Source organism: Penicillium subrubescens (assembly GCF_028828155.1).
Source record: "Penicillium subrubescens strain IBT 31985 chromosome Unknown utg000006l_segment0_segment0, whole genome shotgun sequence".
Lineage (NCBI taxonomy): Eukaryota > Fungi > Ascomycota > Eurotiomycetes > Eurotiales > Aspergillaceae > Penicillium > Penicillium subrubescens.
This window is the reverse complement of record NW_026643156.1, coordinates 376,972-398,136: the sequence shown is the minus strand read 5'-3', so window position 1 is coordinate 398,136 and position 21,165 is coordinate 376,972. Positions and strand designations below refer to the sequence as shown.

General features: G+C 49.7%; 6 protein-coding genes across 6 annotated transcripts; 3 read left to right on the top strand and 3 right to left on the bottom strand.

Moving 5' to 3' along the window:
* Positions 1 to 2,035: 2,035 nt before the first annotated feature.
* fphA (putative sensor histidine kinase/response regulator) lies at positions 2,036 to 6,235 on the top strand (the record flags this gene model as incomplete). Its single annotated transcript, XM_057154618.1, has 1 exon — positions 2,036 to 6,235. One exon carries the CDS (start codon positions 2,036 to 2,038, stop codon positions 6,233 to 6,235), a length of 4,200 nt encoding a protein of 1,399 aa, XP_057005748.1.
* A 1,141-nt stretch (positions 6,236 to 7,376) lies between these two features.
* On the bottom strand, positions 7,377 to 8,507 carry N7473_008677 (uncharacterized protein; the record flags this gene model as incomplete). The annotated part of the gene is made up of 1 exon (XM_057154617.1): positions 7,377 to 8,507. The coding sequence occupies one exon, from the start codon at positions 8,505 to 8,507 to the stop codon at positions 7,377 to 7,379; it is 1,131 nt and encodes a 376-aa protein (XP_057005747.1).
* A 1,270-nt stretch (positions 8,508 to 9,777) lies between these two features.
* N7473_008676 (uncharacterized protein) lies at positions 9,778 to 11,097 on the top strand (the record flags this gene model as incomplete). The annotated part of the gene is made up of 3 exons (XM_057154616.1): positions 9,778 to 9,801; positions 9,852 to 10,087; positions 10,152 to 11,097. 3 exons carry the CDS (start codon positions 9,778 to 9,780, stop codon positions 11,095 to 11,097), a joined length of 1,206 nt encoding a protein of 401 aa, XP_057005746.1.
* A 262-nt stretch (positions 11,098 to 11,359) lies between these two features.
* Positions 11,360 to 15,834, bottom strand: N7473_008675 (putative RNA helicase/RNAse III; the record flags this gene model as incomplete). Its single annotated transcript, XM_057154615.1, has 7 exons — positions 11,360 to 13,802; positions 13,853 to 14,914; positions 14,966 to 15,113; positions 15,172 to 15,424; positions 15,495 to 15,543; positions 15,607 to 15,635; positions 15,694 to 15,834. 7 exons carry the CDS (start codon positions 15,832 to 15,834, stop codon positions 11,360 to 11,362), a joined length of 4,125 nt encoding a protein of 1,374 aa, XP_057005745.1.
* A 735-nt stretch (positions 15,835 to 16,569) lies between these two features.
* N7473_008674 (uncharacterized protein) lies at positions 16,570 to 16,776 on the bottom strand (the record flags this gene model as incomplete). Its single annotated transcript, XM_057154614.1, has 1 exon — positions 16,570 to 16,776. The coding sequence occupies one exon, from the start codon at positions 16,774 to 16,776 to the stop codon at positions 16,570 to 16,572; it is 207 nt and encodes a 68-aa protein (XP_057005744.1).
* Positions 16,777 to 19,880: 3,104 nt separating this feature from the next.
* On the top strand, positions 19,881 to 21,035 carry N7473_008673 (uncharacterized protein; the record flags this gene model as incomplete). The annotated part of the gene is made up of 1 exon (XM_057154613.1): positions 19,881 to 21,035. One exon carries the CDS (start codon positions 19,881 to 19,883, stop codon positions 21,033 to 21,035), a length of 1,155 nt encoding a protein of 384 aa, XP_057005743.1.
* Between the last annotated feature and the right edge of the window lie 130 nt (positions 21,036 to 21,165).

Below are 21,165 nucleotides of genomic sequence, written 5' to 3'. Positions count from 1 at the left end.
TTACGAGTTGTTTGTATTATCCTCAAGTCAGGTTCCTATAATATACCTTAAGATATCCTTCTTCTCAATTACACCTTGAAGCAGTGTAGGATACCTCGCTAGGCCAGGTATCCATGTATCTGACAGACACTTGTGGAACCGGGTAGAGTAGTCAATGCCAGTCGAATTCCAGAGCATCCTAAAGAAACACGTTCCCATTGAAGTCTCTGCAAGACCGTGGATATGATCATCTTGGTTTCGTCATGGATGTGCTCATTGATATTTTGAGTTGATATACACGTTCGATACATTCATAGATGACGTTCTTGATGCACATCTATCATGGTTCGAGCGGATTCTATTCCCATCTCAGGTACAGATATTTGAATAAGGTTACCTATCCACGCGATGTGGCAAATGATGGGAATAGTTGATGACTGATGTTTCGGGCATCACCGATGACTCGGCCGAAGGTGGCTTTCCCTCATCTCGCTTAGACAGAAAAGGGTACATCCAGTGGTGGGAGATTAGGTTAGGAAGTATTCAGTACATTATGATGGAGGATAGTATGATGGGCTGTGTATAGATTGTGCTAAATATGGGGCTTCAAGGGTTCGTGATACGCATGGTTCGGTATGTCACACTGCATAGTAGCGACAGACACGAGCTTTTATGCTGGATGATGTAGTTAATTATCACTCATGTATACTATGTATTATCGTTCCATACTGATAGTTTCGATTGGCTTGAAATTGATACATCTCGAAACATCCCTGCATTATACAATTGTTACTATAGTAGTACATTCTGTAGAATGGAGTGTGATGTCATCAAGGACCAACATGGACACGAGTCAGGGTTGGAATCCTGAAATCTGAGGCACCCAATCCGTCCACCCAGTCACGATGATGCACTTTGACTCCACTTTCCACTTCCAACTTTCCACTCCTCCCACTCAACTTACGCCTTTGAGGTCTCGGTGCATCATACACAATTTACCACTAGGCACTTCCTTCAACAAGCCACCAAACTCGCCACATTCTGCAGTGGTACCGAAGACTTGCCCCAACCTGACCAGGCTCCTCCGATAGAAGCAATCGAAGGGTCTTTAGCTTAGCCACCAGAAAGCTCTGCCCTTTTACCAATAACCCAAGTCGTCTAACACCAGTGGATTCATTTGTGGTTCCCGGTTGTCGCTGGCTCGCCGGGCTCCAATCTCTTTCCAATCTCCAGTATTGGGCCCAGTCACTAATTTTCTCCGGCACTCGCTCCTCCAATCATGAAGCCACATTAATTTTCATCCTCGGCTGCTCCGTCGCGTTTACCAGTCTAGTGGTGCCATTCCCGTCTTGTTCTGCTTCTTCTTCTGGGGCCAAGGTGTAAGGTGTGGGTTGAACTTGACAGGCAACCTGCGCATCATTCCTTGTTCGCACTGGCCCAGTACACACTACTACTAAGTCCGGACTGTACGGTAGCCCGAAAATCCGCACCTGCTGCACTCGAAAAGAATCACGGACCCAAGTTTTTACCCTCTCCGCTTGGTAGCCCCTCCATAGGGCTTTTTCTTCCCCTCCCCACTCGGTCCTGTCGGCCTCTCCAGATCGCCAGCCCGTCCACTCCCTTGGGAATTTACATCCTTCCACATACATATCGCTCTTGAGGTAGAGACAGGCACACATCTACTTGTATATTGGATCGACAATCGAGCAACGCCTCCTGTGGCTGCTAGATCCCTGACCTGATGATTCCTGTACCAAAGATCCACCCCGCCTTTCTTAGGATTCCAAGTATCCTTCATTTATTGGATATTCGATAATCGTTGCGGTGTGCGGATCAGATACTCTAGATCTACAAAAAGAGTCTCCATCCAGCTCCTGACAAACACCTCACCGTCAATCCGACGTGTCGTACAACAAGCACCACCGACCTGAATCAACCATCCATTCCACCGCCGCCTCGCCAGCTCCGTTCGTAACCTCTCCCCCGCCGACGCCATCTACCCTCGGGCAGTCTTCGCGACGTCGGCCACGTCTGACTTGGACAAACTACATTCCAAATGTCGTCGCAAAGCCCAACGAACTCGAGGCCCGGCACCGCGCGGAAGCGGTCGGAAAGTGCATCGACCCCGTGGCCGGCCTTGATCGATACCACCGCTCGCCCCGAAAGCAGAGACCGCGCGCAATCGGTGACACACAACGAAGGACAACGAAAACCACCGAGTACGGAGTTCGATGGCACGGATCGCGTGTTTCCCATTCGGTCGGTTGTCTCCGTTGACCCGACCGCAGCGCAACCCACCTCAGCCCATGCTCGGGGAGCGTTGTCGCCAACCCGTGAAGGCGCTCGCCAGTACTCGATCATCGATGAAAATACTTGGCAGAACCTGCAGTCCCAGCCTCAGCAATCTCAAGAACCGACTATGCCTACGGACACTCTACGACACGTAGCAATTGCATCCAACGATACCATCGACTTGGCCACCCACTCTATGGCATCTCGAGTTGCCCAGCATCCGGAGATCTATGCGAAGGTCAAAAGCGACAGCCAATCTGCAAGGAGTGGTACTCCTCAGCCGCCATCGCACGGACCGGCTGATCCCAAGGAGTCGTACGGGCATGTCACGGCGCGTTTCAAACATATCATGACGGAAAGTGGGCATGCCGTGATCACAGGGCGAGATGGGGAGGCATTTCAGTATTGTGAGGATGAGCCGATTCGAATTCCTGGCGCAATCCAGAGCTTTGGAGTTATGATCGCGTTGCGGGAGGAGTCTCAGGACCAGCTCGTGGTTCGGGTGGTCAGTGAAAATTCGCACGAATTCCTAGGCTATTCACCGAAACAGCTCTTCGAGTTGAAAAGTTTTTGTGATATCTTGAAAAAAGACCAAGCGGATTCTTTGCTGGATCATATCGACTTTGTCCGTGACGATGCATACGACCCCAGTGTGGACGGCCCAGAAGTTTTCGGTTTGACTATCCCAACACCAAATGGCGAGAACCGCCGTTTCTGGTGTGCGACGCATGTCAGTCAGGCGCAAAAAGATTTGATCATTTGCGAGCTGGAGTTGGAAGACGACGAAACAAACCCGCTGAATGTGAGTGGCCTGGAAACTCCCTCGAGTCCAACTGGAACTTTGGGGTCCTTCCCGAGCGCGGAGCAGTTCGCTGGTAGCACGGTCAACATCAGCCAGCCGCTTCGGGTTTTACGCAATGCTCGACGACGAAGGGGCGAGGCTGCCGCCATGGAGGTGTTCAGCATGTTGTCACAGATCCAAGAGCAACTAGGTCGAGCAAACGACCTTGATACGCTTCTCAATACCACGGCTGGACTAGTCAAGGAGTTGACAGGCTTCCACCGTGTCATGATCTACCAGTTTGACAGCAGTTGGAATGGATTGGTTGTGGCGGAGTTGGTTGATCCCAAGGTCACTATTGATCTCTACAAGGGGCTTCACTTCCCGGCATCCGATATTCCTGCACAGGCACGTGAGCTGTACAAGGTCAACAAAGTTCGACTCCTATACGATCGTGACCAGATCACCTCACGACTTGTATGCCGGACGCTGGAAGACTTGGAAACGCCCTTGGACATGACCCACTCCTACCTCCGCGCAATGTCCCCAATTCACATCAAATATCTCGCTCACATGAAGGTTCGGTCGTCAATGTCAATCAGTATCAACGCTTTCAATGATCTCTGGGGGTTGATCTCCTGCCACTCATATGGAAAGGCCGGAATGCGTGTTTCTTTTCCCGTCCGGAAGATGTGCCGTCTTCTTGGTGACACGGTCTCGCGGAATATCGAACGTTTGTCGTACGCATCTCGTCTCCAAGCTCGAAAGTTGATCAACACCGTGCCTACCGAGGCCAACCCATCTGGCTACATCATTGCTTCCTCTGATGACCTGCTACAACTTTTTGATGCCGACTACGGTGCTTTGTCTATCCGCGACGAGACCAAGATCCTCGGTGATAATAACCACTCACAAGAGGTGCTTGCTCTTCTCGAGTTCCTTCGCATGCGCCAGATGAATACCGTACTTGCATCGCATGATATCATCAAGGATTTCCCTGACTTGCAATACGCTCCTGGTCTCAAAGCAATCTCGGGATTGCTGTACGTCCCACTCTCATCGGGTGGCAGCGATTTCATTTGTTTCTTCCGTAAAGGTCAGCTCACGGAGATCAAATGGGCCGGCAATCCATACGATGTTGCAAAGCGAAAGGAAACAGCAGGATACTTGGAGCCACGCAGTAGTTTTGCTGCATGGCGGGAGACCGTCCTCAGCCAATCGCGTGAGTGGTCTGAAACAGATGTTGAGACCGCTGCCGTCCTCTGCCTGGTCTATGGTAAATTCATCAAGGTGTGGCGGCAAAAAGAGGCTGCCATGCAGAACTCTCAATTCACCAAGCTTCTTCTTGCAAACTCCGCCCACGAGGTTCGGACCCCGCTCAATGCGATCATCAACTATCTGGAGATTGCGTTGGAGGGTGCTTTGGATTCGGAAACTCGAGACAGTCTGATAAAATCACACTCTGCCTCGAAATCCTTGATTTATGTCATCAATGATCTCCTGGACCTGACGAATACCGAAACGGGCCACCAGCTTATCAAAGACGAGACATTCGATCTTCAAACTACGTTTCGGGAGGCGACTGACATGCTTGCTGGTGAAGCTAAGAGGAAGAACATTTCATACACTGTGTCCGCCAAGCCCGGTCTGCCTCGTCTGGTTGTGGGCGATCAACGTCGCGTTCGTCAGGTTTTCTCCAACCTTGTCTCCAATGCCATTCAGCAGACAACCTCCGGTGCTGTTACCGTTGAGATGTGGCGGTCTGTTAACCAGGACCTGCCCGGACATGCGGCTGTAGAGATGATGGTCTTGGATACAGGTGCTGGCATGTCGAAATCCAAACTTGAGGCTATTTTCCACGAGCTCGAGCAGGTTTCCACGGATGACAATTACTATCAGGAAGAAGACCCAACAACCGCACAAAAACCGCCGGAGACGAAGCGCGCTCTAGGTCTTGGGCTTGCCTTGGTTGCCAGAATCGTTCATAACATGCAGGGTCAGTTGGGAGTCAAATCTGAAGAAGGCAAAGGCAGTCGATTCAAGATTCTTTTGCAATTTAAACTTCCTGAGGGGGCGTCGACAGAAGCACTGCCTGATGCTGTTGTGCCCAGCTCTGCGACTGTCCCACCCACGCCTAAGATCTCCGATCGCGAGTTCACATTGGTGGGCGGAATTGCTGAGCGCCGCGACGGTCGACGACGCAGCTCTGAGAGTCTTCGCAGTGGAGGCAGCTCTCGTAGCGGTAAGAGTCACGCCGATCGTCTAATCAGTGCTATCCAAGAACCTACCATGGTCCAGCGCGCCTTCAGTGATAGCTCCGATGTGCGCCAGGTCAAGCTATCAACCAGCCCACCTGTGAGTACGAGCCATTTATCGGCCACTATGAGTTCGCCACGGTCAAATAGCTTGCGGGCATCTGTCACGTATGACCCTTTGGCTAGCTTGTCCACTGTTACCCACACTCCTCCGCTTGTCCTGCAGCCGTTCAAGACTCCACCCGCTCCGGGTACGGCAAATGTCACCGATTCCGGTGTGCCGATGGGAGCTGTTCGTGTTTCCGAAAGGGATGTTCAACGCAGGGTCAACCAGCAGGCTGAGCATCAATCATACTTCCCTCCGATCCCTGTTTCGACAGGAAAATCACTCGCCACTTCGGCATCAGCCCTCGCTCCTTCAACAGTACCTACATCGGTTCCTGCCACTGAACCCGCGCTGCTACACGTCCTTGTCGCAGAGGACGATCCCGTGAACAGCAAAATCATCCACAAGCGTCTGACCAAACTCGGTCACACTGTGGTTCTTACTGGCAACGGTGAAGCTTGCGCAAACGCCTTTACCTCAGCCAGCCAAAACTTCGATGTTGTCCTGATGGACATCCAGATGCCCATTGCCGACGGGATGACAGCAACTAGGATGATTCGTGAATTCGAATCAACGACTCCAGATGCACTGTCCCACAAAGCCCAACTGAATGAACGCATACCTATCTTTGCCGTCTCGGCATCACTACTCGAGTCAGAGAAGCAGACGTACATTGATACGGGCTTTGATGGTTGGGTCATGAAGCCAATCAACTTTACACGACTCAACGTTCTCTTGAGTGGTCTCTGCGATCATGATGCACGGGCAGCAGCTTCGTACAAGCCCGGTCAATGGGAGAATGGTGGTTGGTTTGATACATAATTGATCAAACCCCGTCACTGGATCTCCCACCGACCAAAAAGCTCATCGAATACCATTTTAATCACGCCGTCACCGCAATGGTGCTGTATCTCCTTTATCAGCGCCTCCCCCCTCTCATCTGTTCTTTCCTTTTCCATTTGCCCTCTGAGTTCTCCGTTTCTCATCAAAACAGGCAATACATCACGCCGTGGATGATTTTTATTGATCTTACGAATGTTCCCTTTCTCAACTGGTGCATTTTGTTTCTTGGTTTCGTTTTTTGTCATGATTACCTTGCATACCCGGCCATGTATACGGGAAAAGGGCTTGGTGGATGGATACCCGTTTGGTGTTATTGTTGCTGATTCTTTTTTGTTTTGTTTGAATTTTTGGGAACAATACATATACCCATTTCATATGATATCTGATTTGATTTATGCCTACTGAGCTCACTGTTGGTTTTCTCACTTTTTTCTTTTCTCTCTTCATGTCTTGAGTTGGGTATATCCGTAGGGGGGTGGGTTTTCTAATGTATGTCTGTGATATTCAGTGGATTTGGTCATAATCATGTATCATGTATCATATTGGCATGGGTAGTTGTCATTATACGAGTCAATGTAACTCAATCATCTTATGAAAATTTGGCGCTGCATCCTTGTAGAAGGAGTACAAACACTTTGAAGCATAGAGTTGACAGTCATTTAGAATCGGTTCGTAGTTCTTATTTGTCTATGCACTGGCCGGACGTAGTTCTACGTAGATATATGGCAAATTTGCAGCCGCTCCAATTGCCTGACGTCAGCAAGTATTTGGACTACGCCGCTGCCCGTAATTCGAACACAAGAAATGATGATGACGATGCATTAAATCAGATAACCGCCCAAGGAACGGGAAACACCCCTCGAACGAGACAATGAAAAAAAGGCCGCCTAGAGAAAAGCCACCAAAATGAAGGAAATCCACCAGAAGAGGATGACAAAAGGCCATCCCAAAGATCGAAGAGCCCAGATCACCAGAATCAAGAAGAATTTGACAAATGACAAAGAAAATGACAGAGCCGCGGTGCAGCAGTATGGCCCAATGCTAGTTCAGTATAAATACAAAACTTTTGATAAAAGTTCAAGGACTGGATTTGAAGAAAATACCAATGCAACGCCAACGCCTAATTAGACTTTGGTGACTCGAGCAATCTCATTTCCACCGTGGATTTTGTTTCTGAAGATCCGATTCGAGGCCGAGAATGGTTCTCGGAAGAGAGCGTGGAAGGGGAGAGGACACATATATCGACTGGGCTGATCACGTTATCATGCGATGAGGTCTCGCGAAGAGCTTCGTGGAAATCATGTGTACTATTCGGCACAGAAAGAGACCGGTGTGAGACACCGACGTGCACGAAGGCGGGTATTTCCTCGATATCTACCCTCGGTATCCGCGAGCGTGCGGAGAGCATGTCGAGGATGTTTATATCGCTTGATCGGCGTGGACCACCGCCGGAGTGTTGTTGTGGTTGTTGGCAGACGCAGGGTTGTGTGCGGGTTAAAGAGCGTAGACGGTTAAGTACCGAGAATTCGAGTTTCAGTTTGATGCTGTACACTACTGTTTTGAAACCGACTTGGATGTAGTGGAGTTTGTACTCGGTGATCAGGAGGAGGCAGTTGAGTATCACGACTAGCACGTTCACCCAGATGAGATGGACGATGACTTTTCGGCCTTCTTTGCCGCGGACTTCGAGGACGGGGCCTAGGGCGCGGAGAGCTTCGCGGATGTAGATGCCGCAAATGATGAAGTCTTGCATGCAGAAGCCTGTTAGTTGGATGCGGTCGAAGATTGCGGCTGGGCGGGCGAGAGCGGCGTTGTTCTGGCTGAGACCGAAGAAGAGGACTGTCATGGGTATGTGGAGGACCAGTGCGTTGAGGATGATCATCCATAATACCCAGCTGAGCTTGTTGATATCGGAGATGACGAGATGAAGTCGGGAGTAAAGGACTAGGGCTTGGCCGGTGACCATTGCATACCAGCCGAGGATGAAGGGAATGGACATTGGCAGGTTTGGGGCCACCGAGACGAAACGGACCATAGCCGGAATCGCATGCAATAAAATTCCCCAAGACGAGACTTGCATACTCCAGAAATATAGACCGCGGTAGTGTTTGAAGGTGTCAAAGGTAACGACCCCGGTTTCTAAGGCATTATACGCGCCAATTGCGAACATGGAGACAACCTGTAAAATCCCGATGTTTTTCATCAGGATCGCCCCTATATCTGGGGGTAGGCTGCTCATGATAGTATCCATGGTGGCATGGGGCAGAGAGTGGCTCCTGGTACATCTTGTCAAAGGATAAGCATTAAGTCCTGCAAGAAGAGTAAATGAAGGAGACAGGGGAGCCTGAGGAGATGAAAGGACTGGCCGGGGATTAAAAGACACCCCGGCAATGACTCAATCAAAAGGGAGAGCATTCAGCATTGTGTCAAAAGCACGAAGGCTAAAAGGGCAGTGCACGACCACGGGCCCATTCCGTGTGGGCCGCCGTGGTTGACATCGGATTCTGGGGTGTGCTACTTGGTCCGACTGCCGGAAGTTCAGGGTCGGAGGCGGTCCTAACAGGGATAAGGTTGGCTACAGTGGAGTACAACGGCGCGTGGACGCTCAGGTTATGGCGGAGTCTGGTATCTTGTTGCTATTGGGATACATATCGTGTGATAGCGGAGGTGCTAGCCAAAAAAGCAATGTGATGGCTCGATCTGGCCCCGATAGAGGCCCTAGGGGGATGAAAGAGTCAAGCCAGGATCTCCGTGGGATCTCCAACGCTATGAATGATAGCGCAGATTGTAGAGATCCATCGCAATTGGGCGATATCATGGATCTGCTCGGCAGCTTGTCAAGATCCATGGAAAGCACGGAGTTAAGGCGGTTACCTGGCTGGGGAGGCTATGATCGCAAGTGGCTGCCCCCTTCCACATGTCAGATGAATTGACCTTCTTTGGGTCTGATAATGGGAGAAGCTGACGGCGTTGAACCGCAATGCGAAGCTATCTGGTGCTAAGCAAGGATGCGGTGGGGTTGGCACTTTAGGAGACAAAGAAACTGGCCGCGGCGGGTGCATCTCTCCATTGGTGGAAGTTAGTGGCGTTAGCGAAGGCGAGTCTCGACAGCTCAATTGAGTTATGCCCTGCTGCTCTCAGTATGAGCAGCTTTCGAGAGTTGTGGTCTTTTCTTTGTATCAGAATCTGGATCGTCTGGTCTCTGATGTTAGTGGCGGTTATTAGTGGTGGATTGTGATGGGTGGATTCTATCGGGGTTTAGGTCGTTGAGATGTTATGTAAAAGGCAGATATGCTCCGAACTGAAGGCTGTAGTGAAAAATTAGTTCTAAAGATAGCCTCTTAGTTCAAGAGACTTCTGTGTCAAGTAAAATAGATGTATGATGTACAGCTGAAGTAATTAGAGAAGTAAACAGCAAAAGGGAAGGCGCATGACGGCAGATCAGGTGGTCCGTGCGGCGGAGGCCAAGCCGAGCTTCGTCAGTTCCACTTGGACCTGAACATCTACGCAAGAGACACAAGATGGTGTCTTTCTGGCCCTGGAAGGTAAGTCGACCTTGCTGATCTTGCTTATCATTCCTCGCTAACTTGTTTAGGGCGACGACAACTCCCCCGCCTCCTTTGAAAAGACCTTGTCAACGTTATCCACCAAGATCGCCCAGTCGACCACGCGACTGGACCAGCAGCGCCAAACAGCCCGTCGGTTCAAGGCTCTTTGGACCCTCTATTCGACCTTTGCATATCTCTTCTACTCGATCGTGCTTGCGCTGGTACTAGGATGGGAGAGCTGGGGTGTCAAGGAGTACGCCGCTATTGCAGGCGGCCCAGTGCTGTACGTACCCGGTTGACTCTCGCTTCGATTTGAGATGCCGGCTAACAACATGTCTCTTCTGTAGGATATACGGGGTACGAACGGCCGGTGCTCGTCTATTTGAATACCGCATCTCCAGAAGCCAGCGCCATGTCGATGAGCTGAGCAAACAGCGTGACGAGACTATCGAGAAGCTCAAAGTCGCGACCAAGTACAACTCTACTCAACAGTTGCTGGAGAAGTATGGCGGCGAGTCGCCAAAGACTAGCCCCAACGCCAAGGGTGGTCCCGACAACCGAAAGCCAGGTACACCTTCGCAGAAGCAGCAGCAGCAGCAGCAGCAGCAACATGTAGCCCGTACGGGGCTACCCCCTCCTCCAACCGCGAACATCCGCCGTCCTCCTCCTCCTGGCCAGTCTCCCATCGGACCTGGCAATCCTCCCTCGTCTCCTCCCAACCAACCTCCTCAACAACAGCAAGCTCTCCCAAACACACCCTCCACACCTCCCATCCCTCAACAATTCACCGACGAGCCGGGCTTCGCGCCAAACGCGTTCCCAAGCTCCGGGCAGTACATCGAACAACCGCACTGGTACGATCGACTCTTGGACGTGCTCCTTGGTGAAGACGAGATGCAGCCACGCAACCGCATGGCCATGATTTGTGGCTCGTGTCGCCTGGTCAATGGCCAGGCACCACCGGGTATCAAGACTCTCGAGGAACTGGGCCGCTGGCGGTGTGGCAGCTGTGGGGCGTGGAATGGCGAAGTGAGTGAAACGACGAAGATTTTGTCGACCTTGAGGCAGAATGCCGGTCCGGCTGAGGGTGCGTACGGGCCGAGTTCCACCGCCGAGGCTGATGTCCAGGCTGGAGATGTCAGTGATGAAGAGATGATGGTTACTGTTAGCGAGGAGGATGAGCAAGGTGACCGGGATTCTGATCAGGGCGGGGAGGGCGAGTCCGATCAGACGAGCGCAGAACCAAAGGCTGAACCTGTTCGTCGGTCAAAGCGTGGCAAGGGCAAACAGTAGATACGGCTTTTAGTACTATATTATTTCATTGGCGCAGTGCATACAATGGCTACTAGTAAATCGACGAAGCCAACATTCTCAAGCAACTTGAATCTACTCGATTCGCTATTCAAATTTATTTAGCAACGAAAAGACCGTCCCTGTCTAGGTTGAATCACTACCCCAATAGTCTGTTCAGGATGAATCCCTTGCTCACCAATTCGAGCAATCAGGTAGTCATCCAAGCTAATCCAAAATCGCTAAAATCATCAAAATCATTGCATCAAGGAGCGTTAACGAGTCCAGCAGCCGACTCAGCAAATTGTTGAGCGTGGAACTTCTCAATGACCCACAACGCGGTCTTGATCTCAGCTTCATCAGCGGAAGCACATCCCTCAATTATGGCAACCTCATTCTTGTTCATAGTTGCAGTGCACCGATAAGTTGCAGCAACGCCCTTCGCTTCAACGCGCCTGGACTTAAACACCAGTTGGCCAACGGTCTTTCCCAACACATCCTGCGCCTTGTTACGTGGATGCTGGACGTCCACGTTCTCCGCAATTACGCGTCGCACATATGAAAGTAATCCCAATCTCTCGACGAAAGCAGTGCAGTGGGCGAGGCCCATGTCAGCGCCTGAGTCGATGAAGATCGCGCCAAGGGTGCTTTCGACGATATCTGACATGAATTTGTCTGGGCGGACGCGCGAGAATAATTCCCAGGGATACTTGGATCCGTACTTAAGCTCGTGGAGGATTTCTTCGCGCAGTTCTTGGTGTCGGGCCACGGATGCATCTCGGGCAGCGCCAATGGCTGGGCCGTTAAAGCGGAGGAATTTCCATAGGGAGATATCATCAAGGGTCATCTCCATGCAGAGGAATGCCAAAAGACCCGCGTTGACGACAGAGTGTTTGATAAGGGTCATCTTGCCCTCCGGGATCTTCTGGTTTAGCTCTGCGAAGACGGAGACAACCACCATATCAAGGACTGCGTCGCCCAGGAACTCGAGTCGCTGGTATGATTGGGTACGCATGTCATGCTCGCAGGACGAATGTGTCAGTGCCTCGGTCAGGAGTGAGGCATCTTGGAAGTTGTACCCAATCAGACTGCCGATGAGCTCTGGGTCTAGCAGGTTGCTAGCGAGATCCGAGGCCTGTTCTCTTGGTGGAATTCCTTCCTGAATGTCTATCTCCGGCAGGAAACGGTGGAGACAAGCTTGAGCTCTCCGCATGCCACCATCCATGTATCCGGCACCAATCAACGCTTCAACGACGTCTGCCAGTACCTTCATGGACAATTTACGCTTGGGCTGGGTACCTGCCAAAGCTGATTTGGTGGATATCAGCGGTGCATGCCACTTCCGAGGCGTAAACCGGTCGTTCAGGATGAACTGATCGAGACCAGTGTCCAGTGCTGCCCTCGCCAGCCGCTCGTTCTTGATGAGCTTATCACGGCTTTCGGAAAGATACCCCTCGTGCCAAGTTGGTTGTGAGAAAAATAGCTTACAGCTGACCGTGAATTTCAGCACGGAATCACCAAAGAATTCATAAAGCTGATAATGCGTCGTCGCCTGGGCGAGTGGCGTGGTAATCGCCGTCAAGACATGGCTAAGGTCCTGGATTCCAGCACCTTTGAGAATAGTCTCGTTGAGTCTATGAGCGACGATAGTGGCCTCGAAGCGATCAAGAATGGCGGAGATACACAGACCAAACATGGACTTCTTCCATGGAAGTTTATCAACCGTGCAGCCTGCAGCTGGGATGATGTGAATCTTGGGAGGGGCTTCTTCCGATTCATCCGCCATTTGGGATGGGTTTCGATACTGCAGGAGATTTCGTCGCTTCGGCAAGCTCCGGCATTCAATTTCCAATGTTCCCGTCTCATGCCACATGCGAAACAGTCGTGGTTCACTGTACTTTGCTGTGTCGCGAATAATACCAACCGGAGAGATATCATTGTCACGCGCGTAGAGATCTACAGCTTTTTCAGTGCCTTCGTAACGCTGAATCCAAGCTCCTAGTTGTTCAACTGGGATGTTTGGAACGAAAAGAGCGACATAGTCTCTACCAGCTCCTTGCAAGCGAGACGAGGGGGCTTGAAGGTACATCGCGGTGATGGTTCTCATATGCTGAATAATCTCCGCGGTAGGCATCGGACTGATAGGCTGACTTGGTCTAAAAGTCACAGTCATGCTAGTTTCATTCTCCCAAAAGAATGTAAGAGGATCTGGCACAGGCACCCATCTAGGTAGTACGATCGACGTCAACAGGTCTTCGTTAACTACACCCGTGCAATTGTCTGAGACCGTGATGCTCGTCTCATGAAGCTCATGGTTCACCCAATCTTGAGCCAAATCGATGTAAGGATCATACTGCGCGGAACATTCGATCAAAGCCGGCATTGGCGTGTCTTCCGTGAATCTCAGCTCTGGCTTTCGTGTCAATGGTAAAAGATTATCGTTGGCCAGGCCGTACTCCCAGAGTGATTTGTAGGCTTGGAAAGCTGCTTCTTTTCTGGCTGCGATCTCGGTGCACCACCAGCTTTTGCCTTGTGTTCGCCGGACCGCGGGATGAACTGAGTTTGGCAGAGTAACTGTGCCTCGGATGAGACCGCTCAAATCGTCTTCAAAAGAGAACATGGGCCGGTTATCGACGTATTGGTCAACGGGCAACAGGGAGCAAAAGTGGTGAAGATGTTGCATAGCATCATCCGCAGAAAGTCGCGCACTAAAATATGTCAGTCGGAGCAACCTTTTAGGCAGACATCAGGATCTTACCTTGTTGAGGCTACAAACAGCCATTCATCAACAATCTCTTGCGTTGCCTCGAGCTCACACGCTTCTCTATGTTGCCTCTCTTCCTGTTGATAGGCTTTAATCATGGTTTCCTCTAATGCACGCCATTGGGACAAAATGAGTGAGTCTTCTTCGGTGGATAGCATAATAGCATATGTAGAATGCTCATGTCGTGCCCGTCCACGGCGCTGAACGAAAGACTTCACATTGGCTGGTTTGTCGTAACAGATGACCAGGCGGCACGAGCTAACATCCAGCCCTTCCTCGAGGACATCAGTAGCGACGATCAAATTCTTCCGACCCGCTTTGAACTCAGACAACGTGTCACGTTGCATGTCTCGAGTGAGCAAATCTCCCAAAGACTCGTTCCGACTACTGGACCACCCGACGTATGATGCACAGCGGAAGCGATCCATTGTCGCAGGATGCAGTGATAAAAATCGAGTCAGGACACTCACTACCGATCGTCTCTTGGCAAAAATGATGCCAGAGAACTCGGGATGATCTATTTTATCAAGGAAAGAGAGCAATATCTCCAGTTTTGGGGAGATGTGAGTGTTCACCATGGTGTTCTCCGGCAGTGGCATACTAGCAAGAAGCTCCAAGAGATAGACCCTTTCTGCTCGGTCTAATCTCGTCATTGAGCCATCATTCTCTATTGATCGCCGCAGCTGATCAATTGATGCCTGGATGAAGTAGTCAACCGCCCAACCACCAAGTTCGACGTACATATGAAAGCTTCGCTCCAGAAACTTTTCAAGCTGCTGGCCGCAGAATGTTTTTCCTGTTTTGACAAAGTTCTCTGCTTCCACTGTTCTCTCTGAAGGATCTAGAATCAGTTCAATGTAGGGGTCTTCATGTATGTCGTACGCTTTCACACATTTCACAAGAGATGGAAGCAATCGGCTCCCAAAAATACCCTTTTCAACCTCACAGGGTGGATAAGGAATGCACTCGAGTTGTGGTCGATGGACATGCTCAAGTAGCTCAGATCTGTGTCTTCGCGGTGTCTTGCATATGGCGTCTAAATTCGCTTCTATCATTCTGCAAAACCTGTCAGTCGATTATCCATGGTTCGAGCTTGGGTCCTTTTACTGTAGCTCTCGTGGTTTCGATCGGACGATAGGACTTGCGGTCAGTCCCAAAATCCGGGGAACGGCATGTGTGCCGAGCTTGGCTCGCGTCGGGTGGTAGTGGTACTGCATGATTTTGTTTGCCGGATGGCCTCGAGTACAATGGTGGGCTGGCAAGCCACAGATATTAGCGTTGCAGCAACTCGTCCGTCTTGTATCAATACCTACCCTCGTCGAATACAAGCAGGGCCAACTGTGACATCCGCACGAATCCATGATTCAACGCATCGGAAAGAACCGCATGGGTGGAACAAACCACCCGAATGTCTTTGAGGGCATTGTTCCAAATGGCTTGTTCGGTCCATCTTTCCACATTGTCGCTGCCAATCAAGACTCGAGTCTTGGCAGATGGTATTTGTGAAGCGATGACCTCGTGCTGCTGAAGACAAAGAGCGACCGTTGGTGCCAGAAACCACACCAGCTGGAAATGTGTTAGCCAAAGACAAGATAGAGGTGGTTGTATAACAGAAATGGGATAATTCAATATTCACCTTGTCTGCAGGGCACCGTTCGAGCTCGGAGATGATGCGCATGACAGCTCTAACACCCACATTCAACGATTAGAGTTGCAAGCATGAGGCATGCAGGTTGGGGCATACATACATGTGAGTTTTTCCACTGCCAGTATCCATCTGCAAGATAAGATTATCAGCATTAATAGAGCCACTTACCGCGGACCGATCAACATACTGCGACAATGATGTTTTGTTGTTGACTAGCTTCTAGCATCTCTAGCTGATACCCGCGGGGTCTGTACCCTGCCACATCACTGCCAGTCAAATTGACAGGAGATGGCAAGTTGTGATCAGGACTCTCATCCATGGCATCCATTTCGTCCAATTTTGCTGAGATGGAAACAAAGAAAAAAGGGCGAGATGCCCGCAGTGCTGGAGGAAATGGTCTCAAAGAAATTAGGCGCTGGACGAGGCGGGCCACTTTGGTTGGCAAGCGGGGCCGCTTCTTATCGGGTCTTATCGCTACGGGAGAGCATTAAGACCTACTGCGCCAACACGCACTACTCCACACCAGCTAGTTGAAATGAATAGAACATCATGTATACAATTTTGTTAAGAGATCGCTCCGTTGGGAATCTCGCTTTTGAAATGCAAATTGTTCACATGGATTTCAGTAGCTATAATGCCTGGTGTAATCTTACGCTCAGCTTGTGACATTCCAGTTTCTTGCCCGCTCCGGATCTATATATATCATCTACATGGATCTTGTTGAAAACTGTAACCCAGGGTTCCGTGTAGGTATTGGAAGATCTGAGGTTTTTTTAATTGAGTCCCTTTCTACTCCGTGGCTCGCTATTCAATCATGTTAGTCTTTAGAATTAGTTATCTAATTATCTAGGAAGTTACTTTATTGTTGATGTCATGTGACCGTCCTACTTAAATTGGCGTGCTCAGCATGGTCCCCCTGATGTCCTGGATCACCACAACCGTAAGCCCGTTGTTTTCCCAAATATTCACCAGGTAATCCTAAAGCACCCTCAGATAATTGCCTAGCTCATATCATTCCTCAAAAATGCTCACATCTAAACCCTACGATTATGTTGCCTGGGCATTAAGCACCCGGATCTGGGAGGATTGGACAGAACTTCTTAGCACTGACGGTGACATCTACAATGACATCGGAGTCATTCTCTCTGAACAATTTATCGATCTTGAATGTACCGTGTTTGATTTTCTTTACACAGGCGGTTTCAATACCTGCTTCGTTCGCCAACAACTGCGGCGCTGTTATACGGTTCCCAGAGCCTGGTGCTGTCATGTTCCCTAGAGAGATAATCCGCAATGAAGTTGCTATCATGCAATTTATCTTGGAGAATACTTCAGACAAAATTCCAATCCCAGTCCCGGTGCCTTCTATCGCTCGCTGGGTAGAGACAAAAAAGAGTCCCTCAGACCTGGGACCTTTGATTGGTATGAAGTATGTTCAAAACGTGGGGAGTATGGGTCGTCTCCTTGAGATGCTACGGCGCCAGGGAGGGCAAAAGCCAGTACTCAATTTAGACCTCAAGCCAACTAGGTTAGAGGGCCTCTATAGAAACCTAGCTAATATCATCCTTTCGCTATCTACACTCCATTTTGGTCAGATAGTCTATTTCCAAGTATGATGATTCTACATGGGAAGTGCTCGATCGACCTCTGTGTTATACTCTATGAACGAAATTGCGCAACTAGGGACACCGCCACGCTCGAAACTACCGACCACAGCATACGAAAAAGCGTCAGCATACTTGAGAGCCTAGCTGAACTACAATTTCTACACCTCAGATACCAGAGAAACGAGGCGAATATACCGGCGGATATCGACCCAGATGTCTTGGCGGATGACTTCATACGCAAATTTGTGGCTAGGTTTCTCTTCCGGAAAACTGTTCGAGACTAGGAGTAGAGAAAGCAACAGATGTTCCATAATAATAGCCTTTTTCCTGTCTGGTGTGACGATTTTCGACCCGAAAATGTTCTAGTTGATGAAGCCGAATGCATCGTTGAAGTGGTGGATGGGGAGTTTACATATGCTGCTCCGGTGGAATTTTCTTATGCGCCACCTTGGTAGCTTCTTCTTCGAAAGCCGGAAGATTGGAATAAAGGCCTCGATGACTGGTGTATCTAGTATAAAAAAGCGCTCTAGACATTCCTGGAGGCAATACAGACATGTGAAGATGAGGCAATCCGGAAGAAGTTGCTAGTAGAAGGCCAGCGGCTATCTAGTCGGATGCGGGACAGTTGGCAAAAGGGAGACTTTTGGATCATGTACGCCGCGAGGAATTATTTTGCCTTTGACACGATATATTGAAAATTAATTGACCAACGGTTCTTCGGATTGACCACAAGTGAAGAAGGCAATATTTGCGATACATGGCGGAAGAGACTTCACCTCTTGGAAACAGGAGAGAAGAAGCTCATGGAGGAATATATGAATCTGAAGCTTGAAGATAGAGGCACAAGGCGTCTCTTATGGGACCCAGATGAGTACACCGAGGAGTGGATCGAGAGGTTGAAGATAAAGAAGCAGGAGAGGGAGAAATTGGGGGATGGGGAGGAGAAGTGAGGTCAAGAGAAGCATCTGTCATGATATTGGCGACAGGGTCATTTCATATACATTTCTCTCATTCAGGATGGACCGATACTGGGTTATCAGGCAATTTAAGGACTTCATTTGGGCATTGTACATTAGTCCCACAGAACAATCTCCACTTCGTTGCTCCTGATCCCCAGTATTCTGCGGGACTAATCTGCGGAACATCTAGTCATTCGAAAACCAATCTAGTGCAGACATCAAGAGATTCAATGATTCCGGAGAAGCAGTCAGAATATTCCATCGAAGCCTATCCATATAGTTCGCTGTTCGCTTTAGAACTCTATGTAGACGAGTTGTATGGGTTTAGTTTACACTATGGCCCCCGCATTTCATTCCAACCTCCCCAATTCTCAGAAACACGCGCCCTTTCCCACGCCACGACCTTCTCTAACTCGCCCAGGTCTCCTATTTTCTCGTTATTTGCACCATTCAGAAATCTCACGGGTGAATCTTTATCCTCGCGATCTAAGGTTCATACCAAAAAAGGCTATTTTGCGGGAGCCACCGGTAAATTAGACTCTCGCACAGACCAACCTGAAACTCAATTCCGCAAGAGGCCGTGGCTCAACTTCGGAAGAATGCCCATTATTCGTCCAGATAACAATTTAACTGCCACCACTGAACTCAAGGTCAGCCCTTGTTGTAGGTGCTCTCAAACATACAGCCCTGTGGAAGACTGGGCTAGAAGCCCAGAACATAAAGCGGATGCTGATTCCACGCCTACTGCTACCCAGCTTTCCGAGTCAACTTCAGTCTCTGAGATGGATCTAGCACAATAGCACTGTCAATATATTAGATAATGATGCTTCACCGAACTCGAATGTGACTGTCGTCAATCTTGAATAATCGCTGGCAAAACAGCAAACTCATGGGTCGGACAAGGCGCAAGTTTCACGAACAAATCGTGGCATTATATTGTGTGATTGGCCAGACGCGTCTCTACAAAGAGGTGCATGAACTGGAGGTGGATCTGGATGTGACCATGTAAAAGGCGAATTGATTGTTCCGGCAGATCTTGTCGTCGCAACCGAGGTTAATTCTTCTTATGACATTCACCAATAGGTGATGTGGAAATTGTTCACACGAGGAGTAAGGGCGATGCAGAGATTGAGGCTGAGTTGAAATGGAGTCGGTCAGAGGTCAAGCCTGTGGGTAGTATGTCCAGTCAAAGGAGGCTCAAAGAAAAGGGCTTTGGTATATTCGAAGCATTAATCAAACACTGGGGGAATGAGCCAGCAGAGAATCGAGAGGATAGGCTCAATGTGGGAGATTCGAGTACAAGATCGACGGAGAATTTCAATACACTCCCTCTGTAGTTCTCTAAACAGTTCGGAGTGACTGATCTCATGCGGCTCTGTGCATATCGGGAGGTTGTTTCTCCGGTCGGACACCCTTTTGGGATGTCAACATCTTTCCTCTCCTCACATCTTTCGGGAATCGAAATCATTCTTAATCCTCCTCTTCAACTTTCATGATAACTCATGAGTCATACTCGGGGACTTCAACTGTCTCTACGGCATCGGCCTCACCATCGCCAGCGCGCAGTGAAGCAGCCGAAATTCTTCTCAGCCCCACGGGGCATGCCAATGTCAACATTGTTATCATCGCCTCCAACAAACCATAACAGTACTTCTTCCCCCAAGAGCCAAATCTTTGATACCCGCCGATCCAAACATTCCCTTCCTTCATGGGTCCATACGTTATCAGGCGATATACCTCCAACTTGCGCTATCCTCCATCTCCGCGCTCCACTTCACCGCTGGACATCGCGCCACAACTCCACCAGAATGACCCACCCAACACCGATAATCGTCCAAGTAGAGGGACCCTCCGAGGAAACAAAATCCGATCACGGATCTCATCTGAAAGATCAACTGGAATGTATTCCAAAGCACACAAAATATCTCCAAGTCGAAGGTGATACCCCCTCCGACACGGAATGGACTATCCTCAGATCCCATTTCGCCAATATCGAGTCGCTCTATTTACGGGCTGGTTACAATGAAGATCTCAATGACGGGGGTATCCCTCTTCACTGGCCGTTACAGAAACTCGAGTTTAGTGATTCGGTGAGCGAGGTTTTTCGGAGTCCGTTCGTTCTGGAGGGGCGTGTGTCGCATTTGAGTTTGTTCTTTACTTGTGGATTGCGTTTTGAGGGTTCAAGCAGTCATGAACTGCAACTCGAACATAGAGAGCGTATTAAGCGTGGGGAAGTCGAAGGAGATTTTATTACGCTGCATGAGGGTACACCTGATGAGAGGAGGATTGAGGTTACCTACCTCCCTTCTTTGGTATCTGATCATATCAATAAGATCTTCACTGATCCGAAGCGAGGACTGAAAGAACCACCAGCTGGGCCATTCGGTTTGCGGACGCTGGAGATTTGGGAGAATGATGCTATTGATACTTTTAATCGTATGGCGTTATCACTGCCTCATCTTGTGGGGAATCTGAGAACTCTCCGGATCAGGTCGACAAGTGGTCTGGACTTTCACTATACAAACGAACATTTGTTCCGTGAGATTCTTCCTCAACTATCAGAGCTTCAATCATTGAGTCTCTCCGTCGGGGATGTGTTCCAAGATCCGAACTACCTTCCAACAATCTACAAAATCTTCCCGCCCAACTTGACAGAACTGTACTTCCGTGGCCCTTCTTCACTGTGCGAGTCGAACGAATGGTCTAATTGGGTACAGGCATTCGAGTCGAAGGATTTTCTTCCCAGCCTACAGAAGCTTGCGTTTGTACTTGACCTGCACTATGGAGAGGACGCATCAGGCCGGAAGACAGAGGGTCCGGCTCCAGCAGCGCTGCTTTATCAAGCACGCATAGCGTGTCAACCGATCTACGACATTGCCAGACGACGCGGGATCAGTATTGTGGAAATGCCAGCCGAGCCGGAGCTCGAAGCTCTACTTCGTCCTGTGGATGAGCGTTGGTAATATGTTTAGCTTCTCGGATCTCCACTCATGAGTACTGCGAATTACGAACATCTCCTCTACGAATCTACAAATGTCCCTCTTCATAATTTCGACATAAGACTTCAACCTCTGAGTTGAAATCTTCGTAGTA